Here is a 23,014-nt window from a genome sequence, read left to right on the forward strand (position 1 = left end):
ATCTGCCTTTCACAAAATCAGCACTGCTGGCAGATGGCATCTATCCTCTGCTTAAAAACCTCCAAAGGAGAGCCCACCACCTCCCAAGGAAGACTGTTCCACTGAGGAACCGCTCTAACCATTACAAAGTTCTTCCTAATGTTTAGCCCAAAACTCTTTTGATTTAATTCCAACCCCTTGGTTCTGGTCTGACCTGGGGCAACAGAAAACAACTCCACACCATCGTCTATGACAGCCCTTCAAGTACTTGAAGATGGCAGGGCAGCCGCCACCCCTGTGCCATGCAGAGAGGGCAGAAGAACAGCCTCTCCTGTAGGTGTCACAGGGGCAGCAGCTGACCCCCGCCCCCAGTTATGGCCCCGGAAGATGGTCATATCACCTCTCAGTCATCTCCTCTTCATGCTAAACATACCCAGCTCCTTCAGCCTTCCCACATAGGACTTTGTCCCCACACTTCTCATCAACTTTGTTGCCCTCCTCTGGACACATTCAAACTTGTCTACATCCTTCTTAAACTGTGGTGCCCAAAACTGAACTCAATACTCTAGGTAAGTGGTCGGCAAACTCTTTAGTCAACAGAGCCAAATATAAACAGTACAACAATTGAGATTTCTTTTGAGAGTCAAATTTCTTAAACTTAAACTATATAGGTAGGTACACTGTTTATTAACTTAATAAACTTTAATTAAAGTTTTATGTCTTAATTAAACTATAGGTACACTGAATAAAACTTGATATACTTAATAGTGATCTTATTTATTGATAAAAATTAAATTGTAAGTAAGGTATCCATAAAATTAAATCATGACAATGACTGACAAACACTGTACATTTTCCCCATCTGAATTCTCAAAACTCTGCAGAGGGGCTTATTGTTGAGTTTTGAGAATCTGGATGGGGAAAATGTGCATCTGAGTGGCAAATCCAAGGCAAAACCTCCCATTCATAAATGGCCAATAACCCCCCATGCAGAGTTTTGAGAATCTGGATGGAGAAAATGTGCATCTGAGTGGCAAATCCAAGGTAAAACCTCCCATTCATAAATGGCCAATAACCCCCCATGCAGAGTTTTGAGAATCTGGATGGGGAAAATGTGCATGAATCAAACATGGCTTCCCCCTCCCTGGGCCCCGACCTCCTCCTCGCTGCCGCCTGGGCTCCTTCCTTCCTTCCCTCCCCAGCCAGCCTGCCGTCCGCCCCTCCTCAGTGCCTCGGCTTCCTCCGCCAGCCAAAACCAGCACGAAAAATTCCGCCCGCTGATTGGCTGCTGCCGCCCGCCTTGGCGCCACCAGGCCTCGAGCGCCGCGTGCAAAACCCGGCCGCACTGTGAGGGGAGGGAAAGGAGGGGGAGGAGGAGGAGGAGGCGATTTACCTCACACACCGACCCTCTCATGGGGGGGGATAAACCCGAAATGGGACAGTGAGGAGAGGTTTCGTGGTCGACTTTTGGTGGTGGGGGGGTGCACGCCTCTTCCTCCTCCTCAGAAATGTTTGGGTTTCCAGAGCCGCATTCAAGGGGCCAGAGAGCCACATGCGGCTTGCAAGCCGCAGTTTGCCGACCACTGCTCTTGGTGAGGTCTAACCAGAGCAGAGTAAAGCGATCTGGGAGCAAAGTGATCTGGACACTATACTTTTGATGATACAGCCCAGAATTGCATTTACCTTTTTTGCTACTGCATCTCACTGCTGACTCATGTTCAGTGTATGGTCTACTAAGACCCCTAGATCCTTTTTGCACATACTACTGCCAAGACAAGTCTCCCCCTTCCTATAATTATGCATTTGATTTTTCCTACCTAAATGCAGAACTTTACATTTATCTTAATTGAAATGCATTTTATTAGTTTTAGCCCAGTTTTCCAGCCTGACAAGATGATCCTGTATCCTGGCTCTGTCTTCTAATGTATTTGCTACCCCTCCCAATTTAGTATCATCTGACCCCTCCCCTCCATTTGTGAGCACAGCCGAGATCCTTCCAATTCACGCCAATTCCATTTCTGTCTGTGTTTATGGGTCTTTTGCAGGCTCCCTTTTGACTCAGAAGGCCCACTACCTTTATCACTAGGCTTATGGGAACCCAGGGAGGGAAATCTGACTGGGTGGAGACCACCAGTGGTAGCAAATATCCCTACTCTTTATACTAAGCAAAACACAATTTGAGGAACCATGTATCTGGGAGAAGAGAATAACTTGATATGTGGGGAGGGGGGAAGAGGGAATTCAGGAAGGAGGATACACTCACCTTTATTCGTTCATCTAAGTTTCGAAGTTGCACTAACCAACCCGGCTCAACAAATAATTCCTGCTCTGGTTTCTCCTTCATCTGAGGGTCAAAGAGCCGTAACTGTGAGGATATCTGAAAACGGAGCAATGAAAATGAGGCGGGTGTGCCATGGAAGTGGCATAAGTGGAAGTTTCTAGGGTCTCTCCACTGACTGAAGAAGGGGCTGGCAGCATGGTGGTTTCAAGCTCAGCCCCCCTCCCATCCTTGGGAGTCAGAGCCACCTTCATCGGACAGCCCAAGGGAGCAGAAAGGGACCACTCACAACCTGATGAGCCCTCCAGCCACACAGCCAACTTCTCATCCGACAAAGAAAGAGTTCTCCCGCCACGGCGGCCGTTACTGTACCTGGATCAGCTGACTGATAAGGACAGGGGAATAGTCACAAGGGCTTTGAAGGACGGCTTTGGAAATCACTTCGCAGTAATGGAATGCTTGTGCAGCAAGGCCCACCTCGGCCAGTCGGCAAGCGTAGATGAACTTGAAAATCTGCAGGATTCAAGAGGCTGAAAGTGGTCGCCTGGCTACACACCACACAGCCAGACTTCACAGGCCCTGGGCAGTGCCGCACCCCTCAGCACCAGTGGCCCTCCAGATGTAGCCACCACTCCAGGGTACATTACTGGCCAACCCCAACTCCTCCCCCCACATCACTCTGCAAGGGCAGATTTAGTCTCAGCTGTTGCCAATGCACAGCCAGAAGCGGGGGTGGGGGCAAAGGCAAGCCCCTCCCTGCCCCAGCCCACAAACCATAGTGGAACTTCCTCAACTGCTTCTCAGTAGTGGGGCTGGACCCCATGACTCCCCCTTGCACCAAGTCTTCATCCATCGGAGAAAGACTGCTTTATGGATACAGACATTCTCCCTCAGAAGACAGTCTCTGTGGGAAGCACTCTTCCTGCACTGAAAGGCCACGTGGCAAAAAAGAATCACTGCATCCAGCACATTGTGTTCCACTGATAGGAGTCATGCAGCAACGGCCACCAATGTGTGCATGAACCCTGGAACAGAGCCAGCCACTCCCGCTCTGAGCTAAGGTGAAAGCTTGCAGTGGGACAGAGGCAGACTGGAGTCCTACTGAGCATCTGCAACCAACATCAGTGCCGCAAGGTTTAGCAGGCCCAAGGAGCAACCACCATGCAGATGAAATGAGGAAAAGGAGACCCAAACCTGGAAATTGGGCAAGCAGCACTGCTGAGTCCCCAGGGACTGGGCGTATTCATAGGTTTCGGTCCTTTGAATGGCTTCATTGGTGGCAAACTTTAAAAGAGGTAAGCTAAGAAAACAACAGAGAAAAAGCACATCTTTTGCATCAGAGACAGGTGCCTTCTTGCACTAACAGCCCCAGTTGGCAACAAGTTTTGCTGGAATGCTTGTGGGGGGAGGGAGGCCCAACCTACACCCCATCAAAGTATTCAAACTGCAAGTCCTCTGGTCATGGCTCATCTTACACCTCAGGGTTGACAACTGGGGCAAAGCAACACCCCTCAGTGGTGCTGAATTGGCCCAGGGGCCACCAGTTGCTGACCCCCCTCCTTTACAGCTGGACGGATGACTATTCACATGTAACAGCCTGGCAAATCTCATGCTGGTTCCCAAGCAGTAACTCGTTATTTACTGCACTTATTCTCACTTTTCTCTCAACTGGGGACCCAAAGCAGCTTACATAATTCTCCTATCCTCCATTTTATCCCCACAACAACCCTGTGAGGTAGGTTAGGCTGAGACTGTGTGACTGGCCCAAGGTTACCCAGCAAGCTTCTATGGCAGAGTAGGTCTGATGTTAATCTACCATATACATTACAGTTAACTTTTTTTGTTGCCGTCAAGTCACAGCTGAATTATGGCAACCCCATAGCGTTTTCAAGGCAAGTGACGTTCAGAGGTGGTTTGCTATTGCCTGCCTCTGTGTCACAACCCTGGTATTCCTTGGAGGTCTCCCATCCAAATATTAGCCAGGGCCGACCTGCTTAGCTTCTGAGATCTGACGAGATTAGGCTAGCCTGGGGCCATTCAGGCCAGTTAACATAGATGGTACAAAAGCCAGCCAGCACCACCATTTATATTGACAGCACTAATAACTGCAACGCAGTAATGGAAACAGCAGGCCACCGCCGCCAGTTTGCCCAGAATGGCCGCCTCAAACTCTCAAAGCAGCCCAGAATGCTGAGAGGCAGGAGCCCATGAGAAGGGAGGCTCAAATCCAACAAGAAAAACCCTTGGTGCCACCAACGTGTATGACTGGGACAGGAAAGACACAGAGAGACACACAGAGAGAGCGCGCCTAAATGGACAAGTGACAGCCCAGTGGGAATCCATTTCCTCTCACCTGTGATTTGAGCCAATCAGTACCAGCTTTGCTGTTTTCTTCGTATATATTCCAAATCCAACCTGAGCCATCAGGTAACAAAAGTGAGCAGCATCTAAGAGGCCTTTCGAAGCTGCAACAAAAAGTACCTTCAAGAAACTCCACCTGAAAGGTAGGATCAGTGAGCGCCTGGTCCACCTATTCACTTTGAGGCTCACAAAGAGCCACAGTCACATGTGCCATCAGTGAACCAAAAGAGCCACATGACCACAGGATGCTCTCTACACACTCTTCTCCGCCACCCCACCAAACATATATACACTGATATTAAGTCCTATCTTATAACTGCAGACTTTTAAATTGTGAGAGTACCTCCAAAGATTGTCTCTCCCCACTAGTGCTGGACCATAGCCAGCCCTTAGCTAGTGTCCCTCTCTCAGAACACTTCTGTCTCTCAGAGACAGAAGCTCAGACAAGAGAGAGACTCTGCCAGGGGGCTTACAGGAGGAGAAAGGGAAGTAGATCACTCCCACCTCACCCCACTGTGGCCAGCTTGCCCTCGTCCTGGGTGACTGTCAGGGTGGCGATTTTACTCCGTCTTGCTCTCCTCCTGGCGGCTGTCCTGGAACCAGGATGAGAGTATGGAGGCTATGAAGAGGGGTGCAAGGTTGCTGGAGAAACTGGGCTCTGGCTCAGAGGGGCACGTGGCTTACCTGCCCTCCAATCACTGCAGTGTCTGAAGGTGTCAGCAACAAGCCCTACCATGGCCACTTTTTGAAAAGATGGGGTGAGTGCTGTATTGGGGAATGGTGCTCAAAAGAGTGACTGGAGACACGTCAAAGAGCCACACGGGGCTCCTGAGCAACTGAGTCAGTATTGTTGGTCTAGTCCTTCAGGGTCTGAGACCTGCTACAGTCACAACTCAGAGACGCCCTGGACAGCTAGAAGAGGCACCTTTATAAAAAGACCTGTGTAATTTGATGGAACATCATCCCAGAACGACTTCTTCACACATTTATTAAGAATGAATACCACATTCTGTTACTTTAAATGGTAACAAAGAAGTTGATTCATTAGGAAAAATGGGCAGCCCTGCAACCTTGGAGAATCTTGGGGAAGGAGAAGAAGAGATAGAGGATGAAGGCACTGGCACTTGGGGAAGTGACAATCAGAAAAACGTGCTGGTTGGGCGGAAGAGCAGACGGTCATAACATAATTGACAGACCTTTACAGTTATCTGATCATAATCTACTGGTGGTTCCTCGACGAGAGCCAGGGCCTTCTTGGCCCTGGCACCGGCCTGGTGGAATGCTCTATCTGGTGACATCAGGGCCCTGCAGGACCTTAAAGAGTTCCACAGGGCCTGCAAGACAGAGTTATTCCACCAGGCCTACAGTTGAGGGCAGCCGCCCCACTCCCCCCTTTTTGTGGTACGTTATCATGAGGGGGCAACCTGTCACTTGTTTTGGGCAAACATGAATATTGGTTTAGGCGCCATCTTGAGTTTGTGAGTTGAGGATTATTTTATTTGGGATTTTATTGTTTTAAATTAAAAAGGATTGATAATGATAAGCAATAAAATTAACGATGTATTTTAAATGATGTTACCCACTCTGAGCCTGGCCTTGGCCAGGGAGGGAGGGCTATAAGTCGCAAAATAAACAAACAAAGAAATAAATAAGACAGTGAAAGGTTTACCATCATTAAAAGGCAGTGCAGGGCAGAAAAAGTTATCGTTAACAGTTTGGGTGTGTTAAGAGCATCAAGATTTGCTACAGTGATTTTAAGAAGGGTACATAGAAATGTGTAGGTTGACTTCTGAATCTATCGACTTGCTCAAGTTGCTAAAACAGATCTTAATATTTTAAATTAGTGTTTATTTTTTAAAAAATAGTTTCTTTTTAAAAGAATCTGGTTAAGAATATCATGTTATCGTGCTCATGCCTCTTACCCAGTTACCAGGGATAAACGGAGGAACTGATCCGACCCTAAACTGCGACTTTACGCTAAATAAAAGTGAATTTGCATATCCAGATGTGTAGTTTAAAGTTCAGAGTGGAAGCAGTGGAAGAAAAAGTAGAGGGCGTGTCAGTGAAGTGTCCCACCTGGACCCAGGGCAAGCAGGTGGAGCAAGCTGCCAGCTGCTGAACCCTGCCTCCTGCCCCATGCCCACTTCACCCCTGCGTCTACCTTCACTCAGCTGCCTAGCGGCCCATTCTGCCAGGTAAGGGCCTTGAATGTTCATACTGCCAAGCCCACGGTCAAGATTCCCACAAGCAAGTCAGCACAAGCCTCAGCTGAATGCTGCTGCTCACAATGCCTCCCTACTCTGAAGACTGCAGGCAAACGCAAGCACATCTCAAGCAGGGCAAAACCCCACAACTGCTGGTTGGATGGAGCCTCTGTGATAAACAAATGGGGCAGAAAACACGTTTTTAAAAGCCCAAACCCTTAACACAGGCAGTGCCCTAAGCAGAGGAGCAGCTCCTGACAGAACTCACAAGCAACGGCATTTTAAAATCTATGCTGTGATTTGCTTTTGATTATGCTTAAATTCTATTTTGTGGGTTTGCCACCTTGAATTTTGAGAAAGGAAGTCTCGATAAACCAATATGGAAGGTACCTATATGTTTACAGCAAATTGTGATGTTTGTACTTTAAGAACATCTGAGTGCCCGCTGGCATTCACGAGCCCCTCTGTTCCCAGAGATTGACACCAACCACCCTTACCAAGCGTGTCACCCATGGTGGTGATCGTCCTCAATTCCACATCCATATTATTAGTCAAGTTGGACAGGACCATCGCCAGGTGGGGTCTCCAGTCCCCCCACTTCTCATCTCCGCAACACTAGAAAGAGGAGAGAGGCTTATAATGTCAGCTGCTGGAGGACAAGTCAAAGGAATTCACAAAGGCTGGCTCAATTGTTTTTGAGCAAGACAAGACTGGTCTTCACACAATACTGGAAAAAACAGCTGGTCCCACAGAAGGCTGAGTGGTTTGAAAGAACTGGTATAAACTGAGCAGTAACAGCATTTTTGCAATTTAAAAAAATGAAGGCAGGATAGATGACTTGGTGGTCCTCATTTCTAAAGACTGAATGCAGTACCATCAGAAATCTGCATCCAGACATAAAGTGAATGTTTTGGGATAACTGCAATCCAAACTGGGTTTAATTACAAATAAATTCACAAGGAACAGGACCACCAATTTTGCATTCCAGTCAAGGCACACAGCTCTTGATTTAATTTGAATTGCTCCTCAGCCTGACCAATACCGTGCAGATGAGCCTCAGCAGCTGTTCGCTGTTTGAACTCACCGTGGAAGCAGCAGGCATTCTCCCAGACATGAGCTGGTAAACAGTCTGAAGGGGATCATTAGCAGGAAGGCTGTTGGCAAATCTGTCAAAACGAGAACACACAGGACAGTCCTAAGTTCCAAACAGGAAGCCGAATCAAGTACCCTTCAGCAGAGACCACACATAACACCTTCAAGATCAGCACATTTATTGTGGCATTGGCAGGAGTTCCTCTCATCAGAGGTATTGAGTAGTTACACCAGCTGGTTGAAATAAGGTGAGCAAAGACATTTCTTACCTGGTCATCACTCTTGCGTGAGTTCTACTGTCCATTTTACTGGCAAGTAACAAAGCATGACCCCACAGCCCATGCTTCATGGCGGATTCCAGAGCATCCTTTTAATAAAGAAAGGCACATGCCAGTCAAGCCAGGTATGAATGGCAGGGCAAAAGACAGTGCAATGCAATACACAAAGGACTACTGATCACCTCAGATGACTTCTCACCACCACAATGGCTTAGCCTCCCCTGTCCAAGGACCTGATTCTTATAAGGGAGGGGCCAACGGGCTACGTGGAACTACAACTGCCCAGCTAGTGCCAAGACAGATATAGAAAGCAAGGGACCCAACCAGCAAATCTGGGCTGGGAAGGCAGAGGTTGTCTCATCTCCCAGACAAGAGGAAAGCTCTGGTGGGAGAAGGGGGCAGGAGGAACAGTGATTACAGATCCCCCAAAGACATGCATGCTTCCAAGGAAGAAAGAGTTCTCTAACGCCAAAGAGGCTTTTCAAGATCTCAGGCAGGGGCGGTTCCCAGCCTGCAACCTGAGATCCTGCACTTTCCTTCCACTTGCAAAGTACACTGCTGGTGCAAGCCGCTTTCTGATCATGCAAGATACTGGACTTGCACGTGCGGAAATGGCTTAACCCAGAGAAACAGACTCTGCAACAGAGGACCAAGGAATGAACTTGGCCTTTGTAAAGCCTGTGTTCTGCTGCTGGACCTTGCCTCTACCCCATCATGCACAGACCAGAACACGGGGCCACCTCCCCCTCACTCCCAGAGCCAGAGTGGGAATGATTTTGGAGAACAATATTGAGGCTACGCATGCCAAGGACAAGGCAAATGATGTTCACATTTTACTAGCAAACAGCCCATACTGGTGGAAGTGGAAGACATACAGAGAAGGGGGCTTGCAGATGGCAAAGGTCTTATGTGGCAATGCAGCGTGCTGGTGTGCTGTGTCCCTTCTCCATGGGATCATCTTCTTGTCAGTCAGGGCCAGGCCACCCCATGAAATATGCCCACAAGAACGACACATTTACGTTTTCCCCTACAGAATGAATGGGAGACATTCACTGAACTGGGAGCCATCCCTGGAAAACAGTGCTAGGATTGAGGACAAACCTACTCCTTGCCCCGTGTGACCCCCAAACATTGAGAATTCCCCACCATCTCTGGCCATCATGATTTCCATTTCTTGGTCACTCACACTAGACTGTGACAGACTGTGGTGCCAAAATATCGAGAACTTAGAATCAGGATCTTGCTGGATGACTTCACATCAATGTGAAAACAAGAAACCAGAATATGCTAAGAATATGTCCAGTGTTGCAGGTCACCTTCTTGCGGCCGTAAAGCAGAAGCTCCCTGAATCTCTCGGTCTCCTTCTCAAGGCTGTCGATCGTGGCAATGAGGCTGTCTGTGAGGAAAGACAACTGAGCCTCCCCCGACTCCTCTTCGACCTGCTCCAGAGCCTCATTGGTAAAGTCAATCAAATTCGCCTCATGGGGTGATTTCCCGGGGAGCCACACGGTTTTATGATCTTGCAGAAGTAGCTCTGCGATATCGGTGCCTACCACTGTCTAGAAGTAGAATCAAGAGAGGCGTTTGGTCAAGGGCAGTTATAAGATCAAGAATAAGCCTGAATCTGTCCCGAAGCAGCAACTCCTCAGCCTTTCAGACAGAGAAGCAGGATACAATTTATTTACACTAAATAAAGGGAAGATAAAGTATTTGAGGATGCTTCTATTCCACCTTTCTCCCCAATGGAAATCCATTGTTCTCCTTTTTATCCTCACAATAACCCTGTGAAGTAGGTTAGGCTGACAGACTGTAAGCCCAAGATCACACAGCAAGCTTTCATGGCCTGGGTCTTTCAGATTCTCATCTGACACTCTAACCACTACAACCATGCTAGCTCTTTGTGGACTGAGACAGTAAAGCATTTAAGTGGCTTGCCAGCATGTTTCTTGAAACACAAGAGATTTGGACTTCAGTGGAACCTTGACGGAGGGAGGAAATGTTGTTCTGAGCATATATGATACAACTGAATGAAAGGATGTCTCAGAACAAGATACCCAGAGCAGCTTTTGGAGAGCTGCACAGTGTGGCCTGCCCCAAATTAGCAACTTCTGTCATTGAATTGTATAGAATGTCTGAAGAACCCTAGAACACTTGATAATCATGGGGTTTAAAGAAAGACTCCTGAATGGGAACAAGAACCTGAAAGTCCCCAGATGTAATGGGGGTGCTATGCATGGCAAACAGACACAAGCCACCCTGAGAGGCAAGGAATATAGATATGGCATAATCACAAAAAGCTTGTGTGGCATAAACACAAAAAGTCAAGTGATATCAGAAGGGGACATGGGGCAACGTTTTTGGTACCACTGGGGAATACTGTGAGAACATTAATTTAGGTCCCCTTGTGTAAACGACTGGGTGTTAAAGTAAATTAAAGTGACATTTATTCCTCAGTCTCCACCCTGGTCAAGACAAATGCAGTTACAGGCAGAGGGAGCTAGTCCCAACAAGGTGGTTAGGGTACTTGGGGTGAAGTTTTTCTGGGGTTATTCTGAGCCTCTGACAGGTACCTATGACAGGTTATAGTCATAAAACAGGTAGCTTTTAAATTAGAGTGGGCAAGATGGTTTCTAAGGAGGCAAAAGCTGAAATGCTTTGCATGTTACATGACAACTGCATTACCCAAGTAACCAGATTTTTTTATTTTGCAAACAGTCACTGAAATATACATGGCTATTTAGTAGCAATACATTCAGTTCATAGAGACTTTTGATCAATGGCAAGCTGACGAACAAATTCGTAATCAACAAAGGTACAAGACAGGGCTGCCCGCTTTTCCCATTACTGTTTGATTTGGCGCTGGAAGTTTTAGCGGGAAGAATAAGGAATGATGATAAAATTAAAGGCCTACAAATTCAAAGGGAGGAATTCAAGATTAAGTGCTAGATGATGTAGTATTGACTTTGGAGAACCCAAATTATTCCATTGAACATCTTATGGACTTAATAGATCAGTATGATCAATTTTCTGGATATAAAATCAACAAGATCAAGACCAAAATAATTTTAGAGAATACTGAGAATTCAGAAAGAACTGAAATTCAGAATAAAACTGATTGCAAAATAACAGATGAGCTGGTAAGATATTTGGGGATAAAGATCACTGGCCAAAATAAAGACTCTGTTTAGAGATAATTACCATAAAGTCTGGGCAGTTATTCAGAAGGACTTGGAAAGATGGTCAAAATTAAAGTTGTCATGGTTGGGAAGAACAGCTGCTATCAAAATAAATGTTTTACCAAGAATGACTTTCTTGTTCCAGATGTTGCCAATTCATAAAGAAAGCAAGATACTAGCCGGTTGGCAAAGGCAAATTAATAAGTTTGTGTGAGGCAGCAAGAAATCTAGAATCAATTTCAAGGTAATGCAGGATAAGAAAAGAAGAGGTGGATTAGCTCTACCAAATTTGAAGCTTTACTATCAAGCAGCAGGGTTACTCTGGATAGCGGATTGGATTAAAGATCCTGATCAGGAAACCTTAAAACTGGAAAAAGGAGAGTGGAAGCACATTATTATTTGAAAGGCAAAAAAGAAATATTTCAACACAGACATGTAATCTTAGGACTGATGAAGATCTGGACCAATATTAAACGTAGATTGAGTCCAACGCCAGCTCTTATGATGTCCCCCACTGATGCCTATCTGAGGCAAAGTAAAAGCAAACAGATTGCATAAGATATAGAGACATGATCACAAAGCAAGCTAACATAAAGTCATGGGAGGAAATAAAAAAAGAGAACCAGAAAATAGTGTGGCTAACATTTAATCAAATGATGTCAAAATGCAGACAAGACTGTTTTCAACAGGGCAAACTGAAAGAAGAATTTGATACTTTGGTTTATAAGGAATCAGAGCATATTCTGGGCAAATTGTATAAACTTTTGCTTAAGTATGAGACCGAACAAGAACAAGTTAAAGGTTGTATGATTAAGTGGATGCAGAATTTTAAGAAAGAGATCACGATGCAGCAATGGGAAAGACTTTGGACTACTATAATGAAGCTCACTGTCTGTAATAATTTGAGAGAAAACTGTTATAAGCAATTTTTAGATGGTATATTACTCCTCTGGACATAAAAAAGATTAAGCATATGATAGCCGTTGTTGGAAATGTAGAGAAATAGATGGAACTTATTTTCACCTGTGGTGGTCATGCAAAAAGGTGAAGAAGTTTTGGATACAAGTTTAGCTAGAAATCCAGAAGGTCTTAAAAACTAATTTCCCTTTAGAGCAGGAATCAATGTTGCTGGGAATAACTCCGGAAAAGTTGGACAAAAGTCAAAGTGTATTGTTCAGTTATATGATTACAGCGGCAAGAACAGTTTTGGCATCAACCTGGAAGCAAGAGGAGATTCCAGAAGTGGGAAAGTTGCAAGATAAAATGGCAGAATATGCAGTGATGGCAAAACTATCTAATTTGGTGAAAGGAAGATCAATGGAAGAGTTCCAGAAGAACTTGGCATCTTACTTTGATTACGCAAAACTTAAAACTATAATTAAGTAAAGTGGGATTGTGGTACACTGGCGTTTATTTGGGGGGGGGGAAATAATGGGGGGAAATAATAATAATAACTGGAGTAGCAATATCAGATGATATACTTAAAAGATATATGATATAGTTTTTAAGGAAAGGTAAATAGAGATCATTAGCTACTGAAGATTAAGCGAATAGATAAGAATGATTAATACTATTGGCATAGTTCAAGATTAAGCAGTGTATTGTAACATAGTTGAAAAGCCATTGTTTTTCTCCATTACCCTTTTTTGTAAATCATTATTACGATTTTTGTAAGCTTGTAAAGATTTAAAAGGATACCCCTGGAAGGTGGATCCTGTATGTATGGGAACGATTGAGTTTGTCATGTGTGGTTTTGTTTTTGAAATTTCAATAAAAAATTATTTTAAAAAACAAAACCTCCCTTTGTCTTTTCTCTGCAGCCTCCAAAAAATGAGCCACAAAATGAGCCACAAAATAAGTATGCTGAGGGTCAGAGTCCTCTAAGAGGAACTGAACCTTTTGCTCCAAAGTTGCTTGAGAAGATATGGACCATTTGTTAAAACATGGTATAATCCATTTTAGCCTAAGTTGCTATACACAAGGACAGTGCAAAAAGATGTGTACCAATGAGTCCACTGAACTGAAGAGGGCAGGGGCACAGCCGGTCTAAAAAAGGAAACTTTAGCATTCGGCCCGGCAAAACCACTAAAAAAGGGCAATGCCAGACATGGTATGGATGCTCCTACATACTCTTCCTTCTGTAAAAGGTGTAAAGTGGAATTAATTTGATGTGCCTTTAGTGGAAGTAACTAATGAATGTCTGTGGCAGCTGACAGTGCCAATATTTTAATCTGATGTATTTTAATGTACATGTTTTAATTCTGTCTGCTTACGTCTACATTTTTTCATCCATCCTGGGCATTGTGGAAAGGCAGGATATAAATAAACAATGCAGGAGAACTTCCCAGTAAAGACAACCAGTGTAGTGTAGTGGCTAGAGTATCGGACTAAGATCGAGGAGATTCAGGTTCGAATCCCCATTCTGCCACAGAAGCTTGCTGGGTGAATGCGCCAGTCACCCACTCAGCCTAACCTACCTCACAGGAGTGTCATGAGGATAAAAGAAAGGAGACAATGATGTAAGCAGCTTTGGGTCTCCACTGGGGAGAAAGATGGGATATAAATTAAGTAAATAAATAGAAGGTTCTCTACAAATCAATCTGCCTGCCACTATGTTATCCATAATTGTATGCAAAATACATTGGAAGTGAATGTTTTTGTGAAGGGGGGGAGTTGTATATGACTACTTTCACGAATACATAATAAGTATAAGATCAGCATTACAGTACATCTGAGACACGGCAGGGTTTCCCAACAACTCAACTTCACTTTAAAAAAAAAACCTGATTCTGTGCATTTTATCTCACCCTTCCTCCAAAGAGTTCAGAGCACTGTCGATTTCCCCCCTCCACACACACTTACACTTTATCCCCATAACCAGCCTGCAAGACAGAGCAAGATGAAGAGCACAAATGACCCAGGGTCACCCTGTGAGCTTCGTGACAGAGGGGGCCCTGAACCCAGATCTCAGACCAGCACTCTACACTACAATGGAATGAGTCCTCCTGCTGCCCCAGGAGAAAAAAAGCCCTTGCAGAGGCCTTCAGGAAACCGGGGTGGACCACTTGATTAACAAGGACAATGAAAGCAGCCCTATTTCAGCTTGCCACTTTATGGAGTTTACCGGTCTTTTAATTGCTGGATGGCACCTGCTGGGAAGCCTAGACAGAATAGTATCCACCTATACTCTTGTATTTAGATGTTATGGAAGGCTCAAGGTGTGAGGTATCTCCTTGCTGAACTTAATTCTTACAACAACTCCACAAGACTAACCAGCAAGCCCAAGGCTGACCAGAGACCACCGGGTTGTCCTGGCTCTTACATGATGCATCTTGCATATATTCTAATCAACATCATGCTACTGAAAAACTGAAAGAGACAGCGCTGGAGGACTGATCTGTAGGCGTTGAGGAGGGATTTCACAAGGTTTACTCATACCCCATTCTGTCTGCACAGAAGAACAATGAAGTCCCAGAGCAGCTGCGCAGACTCCCTGTCAATCAGTGTTTCATTCTGGCAGCACTGCATAGCTTTGTTTTGGGCAAAATTAATAACATCTACTTTGTGGGTGTCATCTCTGAAAGAGAATGAGAAGGCAGCAGTGAGACCAAGAACTAGAATGCAGATATACCAACCACCACAGCTATGTTCGCATTCAACGAGGACAGCTGCCTCCCCACACACACCACCACACCATAAAAGGCAAAGGCAGCTACAGAGTCAACTCAGCCAAAGGCACCAGCACTCTCGCCCTTTACAATTTCTTGATTCTCTGTTGGCTCAGGTGCCGTTGTTTGCCTTATACTGGTTGCAACCTCCTGATCCACGTGGCAGAAAGAGGTGGCCTGATCCCTGTGATACAGGAGGGGGGTTGTCTGTTTCTCCCCCATTTTCCGCTTCAATTTTCCGCTGGTTAATCTTTCACAATATTTGCACTGTTACAGATGATACTGGAATGGTGTTAACTGTAATTTTGGTAATAAAATCAAAATTACAGAACAGTCAAGACAGAACGAATGAAAGGGCATGAACAGCTTTGTTCACCACTGACAATGGTAGCAACTGATGCACGAAACTTCAGTCTTTCAGCACTGCAAATTTCAAAGTGCCGCACCCACTCTGATCTCGGGGTACGGGTTAAATAGGAGAGCAACGAGGATGATCAAGGGCCTGGAGACCCAACCCTACGAGGAAAGGCTGAGGGACTTAGGAATGTTTAGTCTGCAGAAGAGGAAGTTGATGGGGGACATAATTGCTCTCTAAGTATTTGAAGGGCTGTCGCTTACAGGAGGGCAGGGAGCTGTTCCTGTTAGCAGCAGAGGATAGAACTCGCAATAATGGGTTTAAATTGCAGGTGGAAAGGAACCAGCTGGATAGTTGGAGAAATTTTTTTACAGTAAGAGTTGTTCAACAGCAGAATTGGCTACCTAGGGAGGTGGTGAGCTCTCCCTCTCTGGCGGTCTTTAAGCAGAGGCTGGACAAGCACTTGTCAGGGATGCTCTAGGCTGATCCTGCATTGAGCAGGGGGTTGGACTAGATGGCCTCTATGGCCCTTCCAACTCTACGGTTCTATGATCATGGAACGGCCCACTGGTGCCTCCAGTGCAATGCTGTCTTCTCTGACTGGTACGGGCTCTCCAGGGCTTCTGACAAAGGCAGCAGCAGCCCTCAAGCAAGATCTCTTGCACAAAAGCCACCCCAGTTGCATTTTTGATAGAACATAAGAGAGAGGCTGAACAATGTTGTTACCATCCCCCAAGTACAACCACTCACCACTTACGATTTTCAGGGACATAAAAATAGTCCTCAAAAATCAACCGACTGGGGTGATGGCATGCTTTTCTGGCCTAGCCAGTGTAACATATTGAGATGAAAGATGTCCCATTAATTTTGTTCAAACGAAACCTGATGCAAGGAGGCACAACAGTGAAGCATTATAGTTATGTTTAGGCTGAACACAAACTGGTGAACATTTACCTCACCACAAAGAGACATACCCTCCAGGCAGAAAAATAACTACAAAATGCCAACAACATTGTTTCTGTTAGTTTTCTAATGCCTTGGGTTTTAAGTTTGGGTATTTGTGAACAATTAATTTCTGCTGCCTCAAAAGAGGATCTGCTTGGTGACAACTGGAATTTGAAGATGGACGGCGGGGGGCGGGGGGAAATACTACCCAAATACAATTTGAGTAGGTTTTTTCACACTTTTCCCAAAGGTTGAGGTAGCAGGGATTGAACCTGGAACTCTCCGCGTGCCGTGCACATGCCACACTGTCCCCAACCCATGGCACCTCCCACATCAGACATGCGCACGGGAACCCAGAGTGATCCCAATGACATGAAAAGCAAGCTACGCAGAACATACTTGGTTAGAGGGCCAGGAAATGCTCTCATCTCCTCTTGTTCTGAAGAATGCTGCAGGGTCACCTGGAGAACAAGGTAAAAAATCATTCACATGCCCCAATATAGGGTACAGGAAAGGAAAAAGGGGAAGGATAGAAGCAATCCATCTGCAATAGACGAGCATTCTTATTGGTCATTAGTATATTAAAAAACATTTTACATTTTCATATAGCTAATTATGTTGACTAATTTCTTACATTATGTTTATCTATATGTTGGCTGATATATAGGAAACGGCTGCCATTTCTCATTAAATTGTTCCACAGACTCATTGTCTGTTAAGTTCATCATAAAGGTCATTTTGACCAAATTTGTATATTCAGACATCTTGTCTTTCCATTCTTCTACATCAGGTATAGTTGTTTGTTTCCATGTTCTTGCCACAACAACTCTCGCTGCTGTTGTGGAATATTTGAACAGATCTTTAAATCTCGCAGGTAAATTAGATGGTGTTATGCTTAACAGAAAATATTTTGGGTCTAGGTTTATTTTTTGTTTAAGCATATTTTGTATTTCACCTTGAATCTTCTTCCATTACACTTGCAACTTCGGACAAGTCCACCAAACATGAAAGTAGGAACCGTCTGTCTCAATACTTTTGATGTCAGCCACACAAAACCCAACGGGATTTAATGGGAAGTATACTTGCCATTATGCTGGCTCTACTTTTCAGGAGTTGTCAATGAATGAAGCAGAGTTAGGCATGAAAGTGAGCTGATTCTGCTTGAAAACACATTGTGCATCCCATCACTTTACTTACTCATGCTATGGTTTCCTTACTTTCACACAACAAATAACGAAGCCCTTCCAAAGTCCATTTTTCTCTTTGCCCCACCCCACTCATGAAGGTCATACATGCCTACTCAGGTCTCAGTTACATGATATACCACAGAACTAATTTAGACTACTGGATTCAACGTACAATCTGGGAAAGGAGTTGAGAAAAAGTAGACGGGGGGAACCTTTCCCATGCAAGGCCAGAAGATGCTGCCAGGTCGTCCAAAATTAGGTGGGATGATGGTGGCTAAAGGAAACCCCCAAGAGCCCTCAAGCAAAGAGGTCTCCTGTTCCCCCCCCCCCTCATTTGCCTCCAAAACTGCAAGGCAGATCTCTAACATTGTCACACTACAGATGGGAGAAATATGACTGAAGCTTTTCTATCTTGCCTTTCTCCAAGGGCTTAAGGCAGCAGCTAACCACTCATACAATCAAAACAACACAGTAAAACTGGAAGGCCACATGACCCTTCTGACCAATAAGACCATCATATTCAGTTCAAACTTGTTTCTGGGAGTCTTCTGAAACAGGAAGGCCACCTAAGTCACATCAACTCAGACTGCCGCCTTCTCATCTTCTCTGGCAAGCAATTCCAAGTGGTGGCACACGTCAGTGCAGCCCCCAGATAAGACTGTTTTGGAAGTGGGCAGCCATGCCCCCTCCATCGCCGCTCTCCAAGTCTAGTATCAAGGCTCTCTGTGTGCCTTGGTATGATTTCCATTTCTAACGTGCCCACTTTACATGTTTGGAAGCTTTGGGGGGGAGGAGAAGGGGAAATCTGAGTATCTGCAGCTGGCAACAGCAGGACACACTCTTTGCACCTCGAAATTGCATGTTCAGGTAACTCCTTCCTATTTCTCACTTACCTCCATGCTGCTAATCTCAACTAAAGCAGGCTGTCCCTCTGCGGGCAGGTTTGGTAATACCTTCAATAGGTAGCCTCCAGGGCCAAACCTTGCACATATGTGAGGCACAGAAAACTTCTCAGGTGTCAGAGGTCTTGAAGGAACTACAAGGAGAAACACAACAGAAAGCCAGATTCAAGTCCAACCATCGTGCAACATCTGTTTGCCATGGACAAACCAGAGGCACAAGGCCACTAATGGCTTTGCTTAGAATGTCTTTCTTTCTCCCACATGAAAAGGCTGCAAAATGGCCTCTCCCCACATTTTTACCTGTTCTGCATTATCCTCGTCTGACTGTGCTGAAGAAACAAATTCACAAGTGCAACCTCACACTTCAACTAACACTTTTCTAGACTTCAGCTCTTTAAGTCAATTATGCTTCCACAGATCCTCCTCAAATCATCTGGAGAAGGAGAGTCAGCCACTTTCCTGGGTCTGCTCAGAGGCACATGATGCAGCTGAACTGCTGAACCCAGCAGGTACAGATCTATAAGCTGCCTGAATGGGAGACAGCCTGAAAACTACACCTCAGCAAATGGAGCCCCTTAAAGGAGTGGGACAAAAGTATAATACAACCTATGAGAAATGAAACAACCTTCAGGATCAGAAGGTCAAAGGGTGGAATTATTGATCTCAAAATCTACCACTAAAATATTTTAAGCAGTACCTTGTTCAGCGGCTGGGTAACCATAATCTGCAAAAGGCGCCTGGCTATCCAAGCTGGTATACCCCCTATAGGGATACTCTGCATGGAGTGAGGCTGGCTGGTGAGCAGCTTCATAGGCACTGGAGGTCAGGTCATGATTGCTTCGATAAAGCTGGCTCTAGAGAAGAAACACGAGTGCTTGTGTTAACACAGAGAACTGCAGCAAAGGGAGGAGACGGCGTGGCACAGGGGCTCCCACATCCCAGCATCTCTGCTCAGGCCTGCAAGGCTTGGGCCGGACCCAAAGAGGAGATAGAGTCCCATGGGACCATCAAGAATGCTGTGTGGAAGATCATGGGAACTGCATGCACAAAAGTCATGTGGGCCAGGGCCTGTCATAAGGGGGAAGGGATTGGGTGAGACTAAGCACAAAAGCTGCCTGCTGGATCCAACCATTATCTACTGAACTGGCCCCACTGCATGACATAAATAAGCATACACACAGGCAGCTGTTTAGCAAGGTTTTTTGTTCTACTTATTTCCCCAGATCAATATTTTCAAGACAGGAGCGTTTTAAAAAATGCCAAGGTTTCAAGTCACAGGATGTGGCCTCGTTTACCTGGCTCAAAAATGGGATTAGCCAAATTTATGGGGGGAAATTTCCATCAGAGGTTATTAGTCACAATGGCAAAACAGAACATCTGTGTTCAGAGGCAGTCTAGCTCTTAACAGAAATTGTCGGGGGGTGGGGGGTAGGGCGGGGACAACAGGGGAAAGTTTTGGTCTCCATACCTTGCATCTAGGCCTTCTGGAGGCGTTTGGTGAGCAACTGCATGAGACAAAATGCTGTGCCGGAGGATATGTGGGTCTTACCTACCTTTCACATTCTTACCGGAAAATGCAGCCTAAGAAGCATTAATGTGACAGGGGTCATTCATCCCCCCACTCCCTAGGGAAAAAAAGAAAGCCCCATCTCCTCTTACTTGTTGAGAGCGAGAGCTGAAACTGCTCTGGCGACTGTGAGCGCTGCGAGAACTGCGGAGGCTGTGGCCTGAATGCTCACTGTGGATGCTGTGCCGGTCTAACTCATCCCCATAGGGGTCCCTGCGGGGCTCCAGGTCATCCTCAAAGCTGCCAGCAAAACGAGGGTCATAGCGCCAGTGGTCTTCATGACTAGCGGCAGGGAGAACACAGAGAGCCATAAGGCCAGTGAGGACCTTGGAAGGGCTCCAACTTCAGCATCTATTTCCATTCAACCACTTCATTGTACCAGTCCTGGGCAGAACTTGTGAAGGTCCCTTTAAGCCAACTCACAAGTTTGGGCTTTTGTATTCTACAGTGTTTGCGTTTGGGAAAAAAATTAAAGAAACCAAACACCCAGGAGCTTGACTCAATCAGTGCACACCAGACAGCAAGCAGAGGCTTGTAAATGGAAGGCACTATCCAAGGGGACACAAATAGGAAGGATAAACAAACCCCAAGTCAACACCTGCTTGGCTGAGCTGCTGCACCCAACAGGCTAACAAACACAGCAGGAGGAGACACATTTGCCATCTGACCCACCCCCAAACTTTCTTCTTCTCAACTCAGCTTAATAGCTAGGGAAAAAAATAATGTTTTGTTTGCTGTTTGAGTAGAAAAATATGGGTGGAGAGAAGAGTGCAACAAATGGCGAGGCAGTTTACAACTTTTAGTAAGCTGCAGGTAACAAGCTGCAAAGCAGGTGGTCATGATTATGTTTCCAAAGCATGTGAATCTAAAATCATAGAATCATAAAGTTGGAAGGGACCACCAGGGTCATCTAATCCAACCCCCTGCACAATGAAGGAAATTCACAACTACCTCCCCACTCACACACACAGTGACCCCTACTCCATGCCCAGAAGATGGCCAAGATACCCTCCCTCTCATCATCTGCTTAAGGTCATAGAATGAGCATTGCTGACAGATGGCCATCTAACCTCTTCTTAAAAATCTCCAGGGAAGGAGCGCTTACCACCTCCCAAGGAAGCCTGTTCCACTGAGGAACCACTCTAACAGAAAATTCTTCCTAATGTCTAGACAGAAACTCTTTTGATTTAATTTCAACCCGTTGGTTCTGGTCCTACCTTCTGGGGCAACAGAAAACAACTCTGCACCATCCTCTATCTCCTCTTCAAGCTAAACATACCCCGCTCCTTCAATCTTTCCTCATAGGTCTCCAGACCCCTCACCATCTTCGTTGCCCTCTTCTGGACATGTTCCACCTTGTCTACATCCTTCTTAAATTGCGGTGCCCAAAACTGAACATAATACTCTAGGTGAGGTCTAATCAGAGCAGAGTAAAGCGATATCACTTCGCGTGATCTGGGCACTATACTTCTGTTGATACAGCCCAAGATCCCATTTGCCTTTTTAGCTTTCACATCACACTGCTGACTCATGTTCAGTGTTTGGCCTACTAAGACCCTAAGATCCTTTTCGCACCCATTACTGCTCAGACAAGTCTCCCCCTTCCAATAATTATGCATTTGATTTTTCCTACCTAAATGCAGAACTTTACATTTATCTCTGTTGAAATGCATTTTATTAGTTTTAGCCCAATTCTCCAGCCTGTCAAGATCATCCTGTATCCGGTCTTCGACCGTATTTGCTACCCCTCCCAATTTAGTATCATCTGCAAATTTAATAAGCATCCCCTCTATTCATAACTTGATTTCTATTAGGAAACTGGATTTCACACTATTGCAGGCAGATTTCCAAGTGTGCAAAAGACAAACAGGCATGTCACCCCCTTCTAAGTACTGTTATCTCTTATGGCAGCAGAAACTTTTTAGGACGTAGAAGCATGAAAACAAACACACTCTGCTGCAGGTATATAAGCCCGCCAGCTTCAGTAAAAGCCAACAGCCCAAGTTAGTTATATGTGTATACTGTTTTTCAAACATAGCAGTTCTCTAAGCAATTCACAACAGCAAAACAATTAAAATATGATTGAAACAGCAATTTAAAACCATAATCAGAAATTACAGAAACAAATGAAGCAGCAGATAAACTATGGCACTATGTCAACCCCCAAAACTGTCAGGTAAAAAGAACCAAAAAAGACACAACAACCTGTCACAACTCTCCAAAAGGAAAGAGATGGGCAAATCTGGCTTCTAGGGAGAGAAACTTCCTCAGTTTAGGGGTCACTGCCAAAAAGGCTATGCTAGGAAGTTGTATCCTGTAGTCTTGCAAAAATGTTGTTTCAAGAAATAACTAGTGTCACCATGCTAGAACAAGTCCCAAATGCTTACAAACCTGTTTTCATATGTATATGCCTCTCTCTTTTGATAGGGATTCTGTTCCAAGTCATACCAGAGTCTCTGGTCGTAGCCCCTGGAGTCTCTGAGCCTGGCATCATAAGCAGATTGGTAACGGCTCCAGCGGCCTGGATCTTGAAAGGGGGAGAAGCAGCTTTGGGTGGCCATTTAACCAACAGCAGTCACCACTGCAGTGAGCGAAGTCTCCACTAATACCCCATATATACACAACCCCAGGGTCAAACTCACCTTCAGAACGTGGTGGGTGCACCAGCTGTGTGGCCTTGAGGCAACTGCAGTTGCACTCAGGGCCTCTGCACAGAAGACTCGGGTTTTTTCAACCCAGGAGCATCTGAAGAGCCAGGAAGGCTGAAGCTCTTTGCAGCCAAGGCCTTTACAGTGACCAGCCAATGGGGAGAGCAGGCCTCAGACGGCAGCCTCAGAGCGTTAACACAACCTCCCCATTTCAGCCCCAAAAATTACAAGTTTAACTTTTTCAACAAGGCATTCTTTTATCATTCTAGAACATTCATGGCGTGCTCTATTTTCACACAACATGTATTCTTTCTTATAAAATTAGATCACTTTATAACTGAAATATCATCCCATATCATTAAGAGTGCTGGACT

The 23,014-nt window shown here is 45.3% G+C and overlaps 1 protein-coding gene across 1 annotated transcript in view; it reads right to left on the reverse strand.

Annotated features, from left to right (window-relative positions):
* The window catches only part of SEC16A (SEC16 homolog A, endoplasmic reticulum export factor), a 43,195-nt gene that overhangs the window by 13,708 nt on the left and 6,473 nt on the right, over positions 1-23,014 (reverse strand). The window contains exons 4-17 of the mRNA XM_056860389.1: positions 22,384-22,519; positions 20,085-20,274; positions 19,123-19,279; positions 18,417-18,559; positions 16,736-16,797; positions 14,807-14,945; positions 9,509-9,751; positions 8,184-8,281; positions 7,907-7,988; positions 7,320-7,437; positions 4,611-4,722; positions 3,452-3,557; positions 2,630-2,770; positions 2,243-2,356 (exon numbers count right to left, since the gene is read on the reverse strand). Coding sequence (XP_056716367.1) covers positions 2,243-2,356; positions 2,630-2,770; positions 3,452-3,557; positions 4,611-4,722; positions 7,320-7,437; positions 7,907-7,988; positions 8,184-8,281; positions 9,509-9,751; positions 14,807-14,945; positions 16,736-16,797; positions 18,417-18,559; positions 19,123-19,279; positions 20,085-20,274; positions 22,384-22,519 — 1,841 coding nt within the window. The remainder of the gene's footprint in view (positions 1-2,242; positions 2,357-2,629; positions 2,771-3,451; positions 3,558-4,610; positions 4,723-7,319; positions 7,438-7,906; positions 7,989-8,183; positions 8,282-9,508; positions 9,752-14,806; positions 14,946-16,735; positions 16,798-18,416; positions 18,560-19,122; positions 19,280-20,084; positions 20,275-22,383; positions 22,520-23,014) is intronic.

This window comes from Euleptes europaea, chromosome 14 (assembly GCF_029931775.1).
Source record: "Euleptes europaea isolate rEulEur1 chromosome 14, rEulEur1.hap1, whole genome shotgun sequence".
In the NCBI taxonomy this organism is placed as follows: domain Eukaryota; kingdom Metazoa; phylum Chordata; class Lepidosauria; order Squamata; family Sphaerodactylidae; genus Euleptes; species Euleptes europaea.